General features: G+C 39.8%; 1 protein-coding gene across 1 annotated transcript in view; it reads left to right on the top strand.

The window, feature by feature from the left end:
* Positions 1-13,941, top strand: part of CHD7 (chromodomain helicase DNA binding protein 7) — a 51,272-nt gene extending 37,331 nt beyond the window's left edge. The window contains exons 22-36 of the mRNA XM_010019416.1: positions 1,134-1,223; positions 1,798-1,901; positions 3,284-3,413; positions 3,688-3,760; positions 3,973-4,027; positions 4,753-4,981; positions 5,140-5,348; positions 5,491-6,156; positions 6,573-6,733; positions 8,377-8,604; positions 8,833-9,276; positions 9,859-10,080; positions 10,500-10,640; positions 11,132-11,236; positions 12,024-13,941. Coding sequence (XP_010017718.1) covers positions 1,134-1,223; positions 1,798-1,901; positions 3,284-3,413; positions 3,688-3,760; positions 3,973-4,027; positions 4,753-4,981; positions 5,140-5,348; positions 5,491-6,156; positions 6,573-6,733; positions 8,377-8,604; positions 8,833-9,276; positions 9,859-10,080; positions 10,500-10,640; positions 11,132-11,236; positions 12,024-12,977 — 3,811 coding nt within the window. The 3' untranslated portion in view covers positions 12,978-13,941. The remainder of the gene's footprint in view (positions 1-1,133; positions 1,224-1,797; positions 1,902-3,283; positions 3,414-3,687; positions 3,761-3,972; positions 4,028-4,752; positions 4,982-5,139; positions 5,349-5,490; positions 6,157-6,572; positions 6,734-8,376; positions 8,605-8,832; positions 9,277-9,858; positions 10,081-10,499; positions 10,641-11,131; positions 11,237-12,023) is intronic.
* Positions 13,942-14,266: the final 325 nt, after the last annotated feature.

Here is a 14,266-nt window from a genome sequence, read left to right as displayed (position 1 = left end):
TGGATAACACGTGTAAAACCGGGTGTTGCTCCAGTTGCATCTGATCTCTAATGAGGAGCTCTCAAAACTCGTGGTGGTCTAAATTTTTCATGTAAGTGAGTGATCAGATTACTGCTTCTCTGGTCACCCTTGCTGTTCCAGGAGCAGCAGCAATTCAACAGTTGCCGTGATGGATTTGGGTACAGTGAGAGGGCAGACTGAGTAATCTCCATTTTAACTGGTACTGATTCTACTTCATGAACTAGGCAGCAGGGGGTGCCCTGAATTGGGCAAACATAGGAGACCAGGGTTATTTTCAGGTAGATACTTTTTCTACAGAGATGACCTCTTTTCTAGTCACCTTGAAAAGCCAGTCTGCCATTCTCTTTCCTGCCAGCTTCAAGTGTGACCACAACACCTGACAGTGCTTCCAAAAATGACTATAGTATTGCAGAAAAGGGGAAGAAACAAACATGGGCAATGAAGATTTTTCACTTCCTCCTCATAGAAGTTAGGTTGTGCACAGGTAAAATTAAATAGCAGTTTGAATTATAAAGAGTAAAAATAGTTAATATCTCCCAAGGGAAATGAGGGATTATTTTTCCCCCCATTCTTGGAAGCAAAAAGTTGTATAATCTGAAAAACCTGACATTCCATATTGAGGGTTTATTGTAAGGTAGTAAAACCAGATTTTATATCTCGTTTATTCCTACAACTTCTGATGTGCTTCCAAAAATGGTATTAAGGCAGCAGCTGAGGAAATTTTATGAGATAATGAAGCAGAACAGTTACTGAAAGCCATCTGCTCAGTTGTTTACAAACTTGCTTCAATACTTCAGAGGCAGTGGTAGAGTACGTGTCTAAACTTCACAAGCTGCACTAGGTAGAACTAAATGAAATGCGCCGGGGCCGGGCTGAGCTGGGTCCCTCTCTGTGCAGTGTAAGCAGTTGCCAGGCAGGCCTGTTGGAAGCCAGCAGAAAGCACCACACAGAGGTGATTATGTGCCACCATCTGTCACGCTTCAAGCCTACCATACAGCATGGCTAATCAGCCTTGGCAGGATGATGGATGAACAGCAGCAGCTGCCAAAAGCCACTGTTGGCAAACAGTCCTGAAGTTAAGAACTTTTTCCCCCCTCTGCCTTCCTCTCCAGGGTCCTGCTGCGTGTCCGCATGCTCTACTATCTACGACAAGAAGTTATAGGGGACCAAGCAGACAAGATCTTAGAGGGTGCTGACTCAAGGTTAGTGCAAGTGCAGCTTGATTTTTTTTGCTGTATGACATTGGTTTTTATAAAGTACACGTACTGTAGTAATGCAGCATTTAAAGGTTGTCACGCTTTATCTCTTAAATGTCTATTCTCAAGCAGTCTTAATTATTTTATCAAGAGCAATGGGTAATTTTCTTGGGGGAGGAAATGATGTGGGAAATGACAAAGGTGGATTTTCAGTTCTGTTAATACTGAAGGATTATTCTATCTCAATTTAAAAAATTTAAAAAAATATACTAAGACCTTGAATTAATCATATTTGGATAAGCATTGGTATTACACTCCCTAAATAGCCAAATGTTGGGGGGGGTGGGGGTGTTGATGTGGGTGCAGTTTTGGAGGGGGGAGGGGAGGTGCGTGCATGTGTGTTTTGTTTAACCATCCTAATTATTTTTCAGACTACTTGAATTTCTGTGTTGGGTTTTGGGTCTTTTTCCCTCCTCAAAATTCATATTTTGAGAAGAGCATGAACCACTTTTTATTTAAAAAAAAAATAATGAATTGTCCAGTAGTACCTTTGAGAATATATACAATGCTGTCTTCACAGTGAAATAGATGTATGGATACCTGAGCCATTCCATGCCGAAGTTCCTGCAGACTGGTGGGATAAGGAGGCGGATAAATCCCTCTTAATTGGAGTATTCAAACACGGTAAGCGATGTCTCACTCTGAACAAAACTCAGTTGTAAAGCTTTCTGTGTGTAGGACTGTTCAGTCATAATATTAACAAGTATTGTTCCAAAGAACTGTTGGCTTGTATCTCCCATTTTTTCTTGCCTGCATTAAAAACCCTAATATGAGCTGTAAATATCAGATGCTGTTTTTAAATGTTTGCAGAACATTTGAGAAGAAAACATTACTTTCTTGGCTGTAAATAAAACAAAACCATATTTGTTTAAATAATAGCCAAATAGTAAGATAGATCTCCATAAACTTTGCTTCCAGCACTGCTTCACTTGCTAACTCTGCCAACCAGTGTCAAAGTGGACGGTGGGCTTAACCTCTGCTATTAATCTGTACAAGTGCCTCCTGGGCTTTGTTCCAAGCAATATTTCACAAATGTCAGTGTTGAGAACTCCCGGCTCCCTTGAGTGGGATGCAGCCTTGTTAACTTTGAAAGGCTGGGGATGCAGAGCTGGCATGATATATACAGTGAGCGATTCCTGATTATAATCCCAATTCTCTGGAGGTTGCAGAGGTATTCTCAGCAGCCCAGCCTGACTAAAGGGGAGAATGATGGCTTATAAAACCTTTCATGATTACAGTTTGGCTTGAGGCTCTACAGCAGTTAGGAGCAGTGTGTTGTAGTACAAATCCTAATTGAATTGTGCTGTTCTGCCTATGTACAGCAGCTCTGTGTTGTGGGCTCAGCTGAGGCAAGTCTAGTCTAAAAATCATTTTCCTGCAGTGCACTGTTGGGATCTGCCATTTTCCATCTAGTCAACCTGGGCAGTAAAAAAGCAAACAGCAGTTTGAAAACCATAGAGGGAACAGTGTCATCTTACTGACATGCATCATCCTAAACCTAATAAGACAGGTTCGTTGGCCTTACGTATAACCCATGTATACAGCATTTTTGCAGCCTACACTGAGGGTTCCAGCAGGGCTGGAGCTATAGAAAATGCATGCATGTGTGTGTGTGTTTCCATTCACATCTGCATGTTTCCAGTGGGGAGTATTGAATGTGGAGAACCACTACAAAATTCATATAGGAAATTTAAAGAAGTTTTTCACTTACGGAAGGTTTTTACTTTTCCTTATTAAGGCATTAAATTCACAGCTTTCTTCAGTCACTGCTATTTGTTAATGTTGTTGTGAAAATGTTTCTATGCTGATGGATTTTACCAATATGAAAAATTTCATTACATGAGTGAAATGGTTGTTTTAAGCATGGTGACAGCTCCTTTTGTTTTATTTAAAAGTAAATCAGTTAATCCAGAGGCTTTTACTTCTACTGCCTAAACCTGTTCTATTCACAGTTGGTCATAGCTTTAAAAAAAAACAAACACATTTGTCTCGTGCTCTGCATGCAGGTTATGAGAAGTACAATTCTATGAGAGCTGATCCAGCACTGTGCTTTCTGGAACGGGTTGGCATGCCTGATGCAAAGGCCATAGCTGCTGAACAGAGAGGGACAGACATGTTAGCAGATGGCGGTGATGGGTAAGGAGGACATGAAAAAATTAATAAACTTTATCAGCATTGTATATGTTGGCATGAGTTCATGTGTCATATCTTGCTTACATCTTGCCTGAGGATCTGAAGTGATCATATGATGTAAAAAGTACACAGAATTGTTGACACAGTTGAGCATGAAATATAAGTGTGTACTACACCATACTGCTGGCTTTTGTAGCTTTCTTGCTTTTGTCCAGAAAATCAGGCCCTCTCAAAATCAATAGATTTATTGAAAATTTGTCTTTCAAATATTTTATAGTGGTGAATTTGACAGAGAGGATGAAGATCCAGAATATAAGCCAACCAGAACTCCTTTCAAGGATGAAATTGATGTAAGAACTTTCAACTTTTTGTAATTACAAGTATATATAATTATGACTGATTCTTCATGTTTATTTTCAAGTGCAGTTCTTGAGAGCTACTAGATAAACACACCTTACAGAGATTGCTTACTGCCATGTTTGAGAGATGACATATTTTTCTTGTGAAATGGTAACATATGGTCAAAACTGAAAACTAAAATAACTTCTGTCTTCTCCCCAAGGAATTTGCAAACTCACCTCCAGAAGACAAAGAGGAGTCCGTAGAAATACACCCAAGTAAGACTACAGCAAAGAAAGTAAAAAGGCAAAAATCAACCATTTAGTGAAAGGTGGACTGTGAACACTGGCACATGAGGGGATAGGTGGTGGACTGGGAAAACACCACAGTAAACTTCTTGCTGCCAAATCTCTTCATGCTTCATATCTTTCAAAACCAGTTATTTACTGTCTTTGAATAATTCACATTATGGCTTTCTGGGTTTCTAATTACATAGTAGAAATTGTGATGATAAAGACCGGATGTTTCATAATGCAGCTGTTGATGTTTTTGCCGAGATAGTCTTGGAAGTTACAGATATGTTTGTTCCTCACTATAGAGGAAAATTGCCAAGTTTAAGTGAGAATAATAGAATGGGAAATCATAGGCGTAGGTGTTTCCCAGAGGCAGAATGATCTTCTTAGTGTAATATATTTAAAGATGCATTGCATTAATTTAAATACTTACAGTATTCATAATATGTTTGCATTCATAACATTGAATTATAATGCTTGATGGTTATGTCTAAATGCTTCACAAGCATTTCTGAGTTCTTAGAACTGGATGGTTTGTTTCTATTTTTTATCTCCTACGAGTGTAGTTATCCTGTTTCTAATTTGCAGTGCACAAATATTAATGAAGTATATGATCTTATCTGATAAAACAGGACTCCAGTTATAGCCATAGAAAGTTTGGAATATTTAGTGGTGGTTTTGCAGTCCAAAAGTACTTCTCTGTTCTCTAGACAAGCACGGTGAAAGCAATTCTGAGTTAGGCCAACTCTACTGGCCCAACACTTCAACCCTGACTACCCGTCTGCGTCGCCTCATTACTGCCTATCAGCGCAGCTATAAAAGGCAACAAATGAGGCAAGAGGCACTAATGAAGACTGACCGCAGGAGACGCCGGCCTCGGGAGGAAGTGAGGGCACTGGAAGCAGAAAGGGAAGCTATAATAACTGAAAAACGACAAAAGTGAGTTTCTCAGTGATATTTCTTCAAATCTTATTTGAGCTTTTGTGTCACCAGTGCCACTCTTCTGTTTTGAAAGCATAAACTTAAGGGCATGCAAACTAGGTTGGGGACTCTTACTTATTCAGTGTCCTCATTTCTCTTTCTTCTTCCTTGACTAGATGGACAAGAAGAGAAGAAGCTGATTTTTATCGTGTAGTGTCTACTTTCGGAATTATTTTCGATCCTGTGAAACATCAGTTTGACTGGAATCAATTCAGAGCATTTGCCAGGCTTGATAAAAAGTCTGATGAAAGCTTGGAGAAGTATTTTAATGGCTTTGTGAATATGTGTAGACGAGTGTGCCGAATGCCAGTCAAACCGGATGATGGTAAGTTTTAACTGACTGTAGAAATCAACATAACTGTTACGAGAACGTGGGAACTGTTGAAACTTCATTCCCAGGTGTAATGATTTTGAAATAGGCGTACATTTAATCAATGTTTAAACAACACACATTGATGTCATTGCAGAACCGCCTGATCTTTCCACAATGATTGAAGAGCGTGCTTCTAGAACTTTGTACCGCATAGAACTGCTGCGGAAAATCCGTGAACAGGTTCTCCATCACCCACAGTTAGGGGAGAGGCTAAAACTTTGCCAACCAAGCTTGGACCTGCCAGAGTGGTGGGAGTGTGGTAAACATGACAAAGACTTACTGATTGGTGCTGCTAAACATGGAGTCAGTAGGACAGATTATCACATTCTGAATGATCCTGAGCTCTCTTTTCTTGAGGCTCACAAAAACTTTGCTCAAAACAGAGGGACTGGCAATGCAAATACTGTCTCTTCTGTAAACCCTCTGGGTGCTGGCTGCAGTCAAACACCACCTATTGTCCCATCCACGCCCATACAAGAAGAAAAGATAACAGAACAAACAGAGTCTAAAGTTGAAGGGTCTGAAAATCCAGCAGCCAAAGAAAAGTCTGATATCAAAGAGGAGACAGATACTGCGGATAAGGACACTAAACCAGACTGTGATGCTGAAGCTGAGCCTGGCTCTGTTAAATGTGAATTGAAAGACATAGAAATGAATACAGATGTAGACCCAAAATCTATTTCTGAGAAAGGTTCAGAAGAAGACGAAGAGGAGAAAATGGATGATGATGATAAATCAGAAGAGTCCTCCCAACCTGAAGGTAATGCGTTGGTCAGATCAATTCTGTGTGCTTAGCTTGAGGCCCACAGCTGTTGTAGCTTGTGCCAGCTGGTGAGTGGCACACAGAGCCATTATGGAGCTTGGGATGGGCTACGTGTAGCAGTTCCTCTGCCCTTCCACATATCAGGTGGCTAGATAAGCTTTCATGAAAGCCATCCAGCATCAGCAGGGTATTCCCCCACAAGGAATGATTTCCAAGATAGCTTACTCAGCCGATAAGCATGTTCTCTGTGCCATATGCATAAGACTAAGGTTCTGCTGTAGTAATTTCTGAACAGAAGCCTGAGTTACAAATGTTGTGTCAAGCCTGGTTGTCTTAACTTGTCTAGCTAGTTAAGTTGGCATTGGGTGGTTGGGAACTTCTGTAGTTAATGCCTGGTTGTGGTTGTTACTCAGCAGGAGCAGTTTCTCAGGGTAAGAATTTTGATGAAGAAAGCAATGCCTCTATGAGTACCGCGAGGGATGAAACACGTGATGGATTCTACATGGAAGATGGGGATGCATCTGTGGTTCAGCTGCTTCATGAAAGAACATTTGCCTTCTCTTTCTGGCCTAAGGTTGGTTAGGGGGAGATAGGCATGTGTCTTTTTCAATACAGATAAAATAGGGGAAATGTGTTTGCAGTATAACAACAACCTCTGTATGAGTCTGCACTTCGAGTGGGCAAGGGACTTTTTACTGTGAATGATTTGTGGAATAACATTTTATTCTTTAATTTCATACAACTAGCAGAGGAAATTAATTGCTTTACTGTAAATAGTGTCATTTAGTGAAAACAAAAACTACTGACAGACATGAGTTTCTCATAGGCTCCATAACTGTATGTCAGCAGACTCGCATCTCTGTTGATGGAAGCAAACTTACAATTTTCTATTAAAGATTGTGTCTGCAGAGCAGCCTGTAGTGCTGAGATCAAAGATTTTTAAGATCACCTTTTAATTTTGGGGTGAAGAGATTGTAGAGGAGTGTTCTGGTGACCTCCATGATCTAAACTATTATGTAATGTTTACAGATGTAATTGTATTAAGGTATCCTGCAAACAGAATCAGCAGGTTTAGATAGGATAAAGCTATATCTTTTTTTCGTAACGGTGTAGGAAGTTATCTAATATAAAATATATTTTTTTAAATAGGAAACCCTACCCTTTCATTATAAATCCATCCATAATTTAGTACTCTCCTTTGCGGTAAAGACAGAGAGGGAAATAAAGTAGTAATAGTCTTAAGCTTACTAATCACCATAACAGGGCCATCTGGTTTGGGACAGGGGGGCAGGGCAGGGGGACCTTGCTCTTAATAGGCTTATTCCTGGGGAAAGCAAGCAGTCTGTTGCAGCTGCTGAGATTTGCTAGTGGCTTTGCACTGTTTTGCTGTTCAGGAAGCTCACTGATGCTCGTATTCCCTAACCAGCAGTATTTCTCATAGGTTGGAAGTTTCTACTACTTCAAGCAGGATAGCGTAGAACGTGCTTGAATACTGAAATGGAAAAAAAAAAATGATACTCCTCATCTTTGCTTTCAGCATGTATTTTGGAAACATGGACTGAAATCTTACTCCAGTTACAGTGTAAAAGTAAACCGAGAAATCCTTCATCTGTATAGGTTCAGCATAAATAGACTAATAAACATAATTAGAGATTTTTAGTGTACACGCTTCAGTGAAATTTGAAGTGATAATGGGCGTGGAATGAAAATTGACATTCATTAGATGTCCCTAGGTTGGTGCCCATTTCATAATGTTGAACTTTATTAATAGTGACGCTAATGAGGATCCACTTCCTAGGACAGAATTGCAGATTCAGCCTCTTGGATCTCGAGACCTGCAGCTTGAAGATAGTGATTGCAGATGTTTCGATTTTCACTTCCTAACTGTTGATTTTGCTGACTGCTGAAGTTTTGCAGTGTAAAACAGTACTGAGTTTCTGTTACGTTTGTCAGTTAGTATGTTGTCATACAGAAAACTTAGTCTTTCTCCTTTCCCCCAGTGGAAATGCAGCTTTTAAATTCTAGAGATGTTTTATTCTACAAAATCGGCTGTGTATTAGCTTCTTTTAAGATGACCGCTTTATCCCGACCTGAAAGAATAGTTGGTTCTGAAAGTATTTCTTAGGCTTTGGAAGCTGGAATGTGTCGTTACACTCATTTGAGTTCAAAAGGCGACTTTCACACTGAAGGTTCGTTACGTGCTTTCCCTTTACGCAGGACCGAGTAATGATCAACCGATTAGACAACATCTGTGAAGCAGTGCTGAAAGGGAAGTGGCCAGTAAATAGGCGCCAGATGTTTGATTTCCAGGGGCTCATACCTGGGTATACTCCAACAGCTGTGGACAGCCCTCTACAAAAAAGGAGCTTTGCAGAGCTCTCCATGGTTGGTCAAGCCAGCGCCAGTGGCAGTGAAGATATCACTGTTTCTCCTCAGTTATCAAAGGCAAGGCTGCATCTTTTTCTTTCTTGCATAATCCATTTTATCTTGCATGCATTTCTTTTGCGTAGTAGAAAAAATAAAACCCAGCATTTCTGTAAATAGGAAAAATAAAGTGTTTCCTTGAATAAAATGAAGGCTTTGTTTTCAGAGTTAGATATCTGGACTTTTATTACAAATTCAGTGTAGCAAACTGAGCTTTGCTAATGTTTGGAAATCCTCACTTTTCTTTAGGAAGATGCACTCAATTTATCAGTTCCACGTCAGAGGAGGAGGAGACGAAGAAAGATCGAAATTGAGGCTGAGAGAGCTGCCAAGAGGAGAAATCTTATGGAAATGGTTGCCCAGTTACGTGAGTCTCAGGTGGTCTCAGAAAATGGACAAGAAAAGGTTGTAGATTTATCAAAGGCCTCACGAGAGGCAGCAAGTTCTACCTCAAATTTTTCATCTGTTACTTCAAAGTTTATCTTGCCTAATGTCTCCACACCCGTGTCTGATGCCTTTAAAACTCAAATGGAGCTGCTGCAAGCAGGTCTTTCGCGCACACCCACAAGGCATCTACTAAATGGCTCTTTAATAGATGGAGAACCGCCCATGAAGAGGAGGAGAGGAAGGAGGAAAAATGTAGAAGGGCTTGATCTGTTATTTATGAGCAACAAACGGACATCATTGACTGTAGTAAGACAGCAACCTTTTTGTCTCATGTTTGTTCTTCTGTGTCTAGTACTTTCTGAATGTGAGTTTAAACTATCATTGTGCTCCCCCTAATAGTAATGTGCAGTTTTTACCCCATCAGCTTTTTAATTTGTGTTTAGAGCTGTTACTTCTTTTTGGGACTAAACAAAACATTGTTCCTGTGAAGTTTTTTACTCCAGCAAATTGTAGCTGAGTTTTAAGTAGCTTGTACTTTCAAAAAGATGTTTGTTTGTTTGTTTCCAGAACATAATATATTTATGACAACATACATTTTGAGGCTTAAGTATGTCTTTCTTACTGTGTAGGAAAGTGATGGTCTTGGAGGCCATTAACTGGAAATGCATGAAAAACACTCTGTCTTTAGCTGTATGTTCTTTAATATTCAGGGATGCTAAATTTACAAAACTCCCTAATGCAGTGGTATTGCTTTACATAGTATGAATATTTAAACTCCATTTGTGTATGCAAAATGTCCTTGAGCATTTAGCTTCAGTCCCTGAAATTATTTCTCCCAGGTAACTGTTCCCTCGAAGTGAGAATTAATACAGATGTTAATGTTTGCAGGAGGATGCAGAAGTGACCAAAGCTTTTGAAGAAGATATGGAAGCCCTGCCAGCAAGGAACATTCCATCTCCTGGTCAATTGGACCCAGACACTCGCATCCCTGTAATCAATCTAGAGGATGGGACCAGGCTGGTGGGAGAGGATGCTCCTAAAAACAAGGATTTAGTTGAATGGCTTAAATTGCATCCGACTTACACTGTAGATATGCCAAGTTATGTACCAGTAAGTATGTGATTCTAAAAGCATTCTTGTATTACATTAATACAGAAGTCAGTTTTACAGAGCTCAAAACCAACTTCCTCACATTTGGGCATAGTCACTGGATTTTGTAACTGCTGGTTTTCAGAGGGGGGTTTATCTTGAGGCACTCTTACTATAGTACATAAACACACAAGTTAGTAGCACTGGGATGTACAGTTTGCTTTTTCTTTCTTAATACTTGTATATAACAATGTGTTAGACCAATGTTCATGTCAAGTTCTGCAGAATTTCTTCATCTGATAAGAAAAAAGACTTTTCTAAGATAATCTGAAGCTAAAGTAATTGGCCTCTTTAAATGGTTCTGAGAAAGGGTTCCATGATTGGTGATTTTCGTCGAGAATGTGAAAAACTAAAAAGTAATACATTTCTCTTCTTCCCAGAAGAGTGCAGATGTGCTGTTTTCCCCATTTCAGAAGCCGAAACAAAAACGACACAGATGTCGAAACCCTAATAAACTGGATATAAACACCTTGACAGGAGAAGAAAGGGTACCTGTTGTAAATAAGCGAAATGGAAAGAAGGTAAAAACTAAGTTAGTTCAGTGGGGGGCTTTAACAGTGTCTTTGCATGTGGAAAGCAGGTTTTCTACTCCAAGATTTCTTTTTTGAAGTTTAATGATTTGTCACTGGCAGTTACTCTTACCAGAGTGTACCACCCAGTTCCTTTAATTCTCTCTGTGCTATTCTGATGTGTTCATATTAATCACTTGAGTGAATAACTCTTACTTTTTGAAACCATATAGTGCTTTTTTTTTCCTGTATATCAGATACTAATTTCATTATTAGCTCTGCCTAAGCTGCAGCATTTTACTGTATTTTTCAAACATGATCTTCTCATTTCTAGTATCATTAGGTGGTTCCCGTGTAGCTTTCCCCAGTCTGAACTGAATGTCTTTACTGTCATCCATCAGAGAGGAAAGTGCACGGGTAGAGAATGTCCATATATATAGTTGGTTGGTTTTGTTTGTGGTGGTTTGTTTTGTTTGTAAGTATTAACCTGTCTTTTGCATTAGATGGGTGGAGCTATGGCCCCTCCAATGAAGGACTTGCCAAGATGGCTGGAAGAAAATCCTGAATTTGCTGTTGCTCCAGATTGGACTGACATTGTTAAACAGTCTGTAAGTGAAACTCTCATTCCATGCTTCACTGTAGATCATGGGATGGAAAAGTTGAAGGCTGTGTAAATTGATTATTAAGTCTTTATCTCATGGCTGGTTTTGAGAGGAGGAAATTCAGGTGTCTGGGTGGGAGTTACCCAGTTCTGGGAGGATGATGATAGGAGGCTGCTGCAGAATAGACTTGAAGTACACTCCTAAAATCAGCTACAGTAAGGCAGCCTTCAGCATTTGTTTTATATTATTTTTTTTCTTATAAGCAACAATCCTTACTAAACACAGACATTCATATATTAGGAACTATTAAAGAAATATTAGTCATATTCCAAATAGAATTTATCATCTTGGTAACAGGTGCCACCAAAGGATTACATTTACTGCCTTTTATTTTACAACAGTTGTTTGAAAACAAAGGGTACAATTCTGCAAGTACTCACTTGGATATAATATTAATATATTGAAGTACAGTATGAAGTACAAAGCTATAAACTCACAACTGCAGTGTATCAGGGTGGGGATTTTTATGAAGCTACAGAGTTTCAGCATGTGTGTTTTACTTCTCTGTTTAAATGTAAAAAATCTGTGACTTTGCTTTCTTCAGGTTTTTTTCACATGTTCTACTGCCATTCAGTTCAGTAGCTAGCTAGTCAGGATTTGCCAGGGCTGGAAAACGAACTGCTTTAGGAGTATGCTGAAATCCCTTCCGTTTCTTCTGTTGTCATCTGATAAATGCTGAAAGCTATAAAAGCTAATGGAGAATAAAGCTTGTTTTTTCGCCTCCCCTTTTCAGGGTTTTGTTCCAGAGTCCATGTTTGACCGTCTTCTCACTGGACCTGTTGTGAGGGAGGAAGGAGCAAGCAGAAGAGGAAGAAGGCCAAAAAGTGAAATTGCCAAAGCAGCTGCAGCAGCTGCTGCTGTAGCATCAACTTCGGGAATCAACCCACTACTAATGAACAGTCTGTTTGCTGGAATGGACCTCACAAGCCTCCAGAACCTACAGAACCTGCAGTCTCTTCAGCTTGCGGGCCTCATGGGCTTCCCGCCTGGGCTAGCAACAGCTGCTGCTGCTGGGGGGGATGCTAAAAATCCAGCTGCCATGTTGCCTCTGATGTTGCCAGGGATGGCAGGATTACCCAATATGTTTGGACTAAGCGGATTGTTGAATAACCCGATAACGGCTACTACTGGAAATGCCACTACTGCTTCCGGTCAAGGAGAGACTGAGGATGGCGCTTCAAAAGCTGAAGAGAAGAAAAATGAGAATGAAGAGGAGAACAAAGACTCTGAGAAAAGCACAGACACTGTTTCTGCTACTGACTCTGCGAATGGATCTGTCAGTGCTGCTACTGCGGCGACGACCGCCACTGCCACCACTACCACCACCACCAACACTGGATTGCCCACAAACCCTCTGGCCTTCAATCCTTTCCTGCTGTCTACCATGGCTCCTGGCCTCTTCTATCCATCTATGTTTCTACCTCCAGGACTGGGAGGATTGACTCTGCCCGGTTTCCCAGCACTAGCAGGACTTCAGAACGCAGTGGGCTCCAACGAAGAGAAGGCTACTGACAAAACTGAAGGAACTGCCTTTAAAGATGAAGAAAATCTCGAAGGCAGTGATGCAGAGGAGAGCCTTGATAAAACTGCAGATTCCTCCGTTTTAGAAGATGAAATAGCACAGGGTGAAGAATTAGACTCACTTGATGGGGGGGAAGAAATAGAAAACAATGAAAATGATGAATAACCAGTACCAGTTACAGTAAAGTGTTTTAAACTTTTGACAAGTGGTAGTCCTACTGTTTACACTCACAGTTAATGTCCATACTTAGTTTTTATAAGCTGTTCTGTAACATAGTGTAGCAAAAAAGAAAAAAAGTTCAAGTCATGTTATACAGATGTGTCAAAAGGTATCTTGGTCATTAAGTATTGTGCAGTGCATTATTTATTATCCCTAGGAGAGATGAAATTTGAGAGGTGATCATGTCTTTTTAAGGAAATTGACATAATGCTCTGCTTTTTGTTTTCATTTTTTTCTTTTGGTACCATTGGTATTATGAATTAAGCAGCAATTTGTAATCGAGTGGCACTAATAGAAGGAAGTGCTGCTTAAAGGAAGGATGAAGTTATATATTTAATTTTTTTTATTTTTATTTTTGTTTCCTTTTCTTTGCTGTGAAGGTCAAGATGGAATTTACCATACATATCGTACTCGCGCTTCGTTTTGACTGCATGGGAGTTCACCCGCTCACGTGCGCGCACACCCCCACACACACACTCTCTCTCTGACAATCTTCATGATAGTGTGAATGTCTCTGTCTTGAGACGCAGCAATAATAAGGCAGCTGTTGAATGTGAAGAGTACCTTTTGGAAATTAACCCGCGGAGGAAGGTTCTTACAGGATAAAGCTACAGTTTAATCGTCTCGTGATCTTGTAATGCACTGGTATAAAGCAAAAAGAAAAAAAATCAGGTACCTTTTTTAAATTAAAGGACTTTGTTACTTTAGCCACAAAGCTAAACAGCATTACCTCAACTCTAAACTAGCCTTGAAGTTTACAGACATGACTTTGTAAATGTATTGTTTTTCTTTGTTGTGATGTCTTTTTATTTTTTTTTTTCTTTGGAAACTGCTATCATGTAAGATAAGATGTAAATTGCTGCCAACTGTAGTAATGATGCTTTTAATAAAAGTGACCCATGATATGCAGAGATGTAATTATAGAACGTAGTGTTTAGGGACATCAGAACTGGTGTTCGCTTTCTGTATTTGCATTGTGGCTTTTTTTATAGCATTCTTCTGCTATATTCTTTATAGATTAGAGGCTGTAAATGCTGAACTGGTTGTCTTCAGGGGGCTAGGCAAGAAGAGAAACCTTGAATTACCTTCGTATTTTCCACTCTGAGTAACTGCAGAAATGCACACTAAAAACCCTACTTTACTCCTTCAAAGGGGCATGAGAGACTGAGAATACTTTAAAATGTGTTCAGCATGTGATAATGTGGTACACTAAAGAACAAAAGGGCAAAAGAAAA

Source organism: Nestor notabilis, unplaced genomic scaffold (assembly GCF_000696875.1).
Source record: "Nestor notabilis isolate BGI_N333 unplaced genomic scaffold, ASM69687v1 scaffold5098, whole genome shotgun sequence".
In the NCBI taxonomy this organism is placed as follows: domain Eukaryota; kingdom Metazoa; phylum Chordata; class Aves; order Psittaciformes; family Psittacidae; genus Nestor; species Nestor notabilis.
This window is presented reverse-complemented; position numbering and strand designations above follow the sequence as displayed.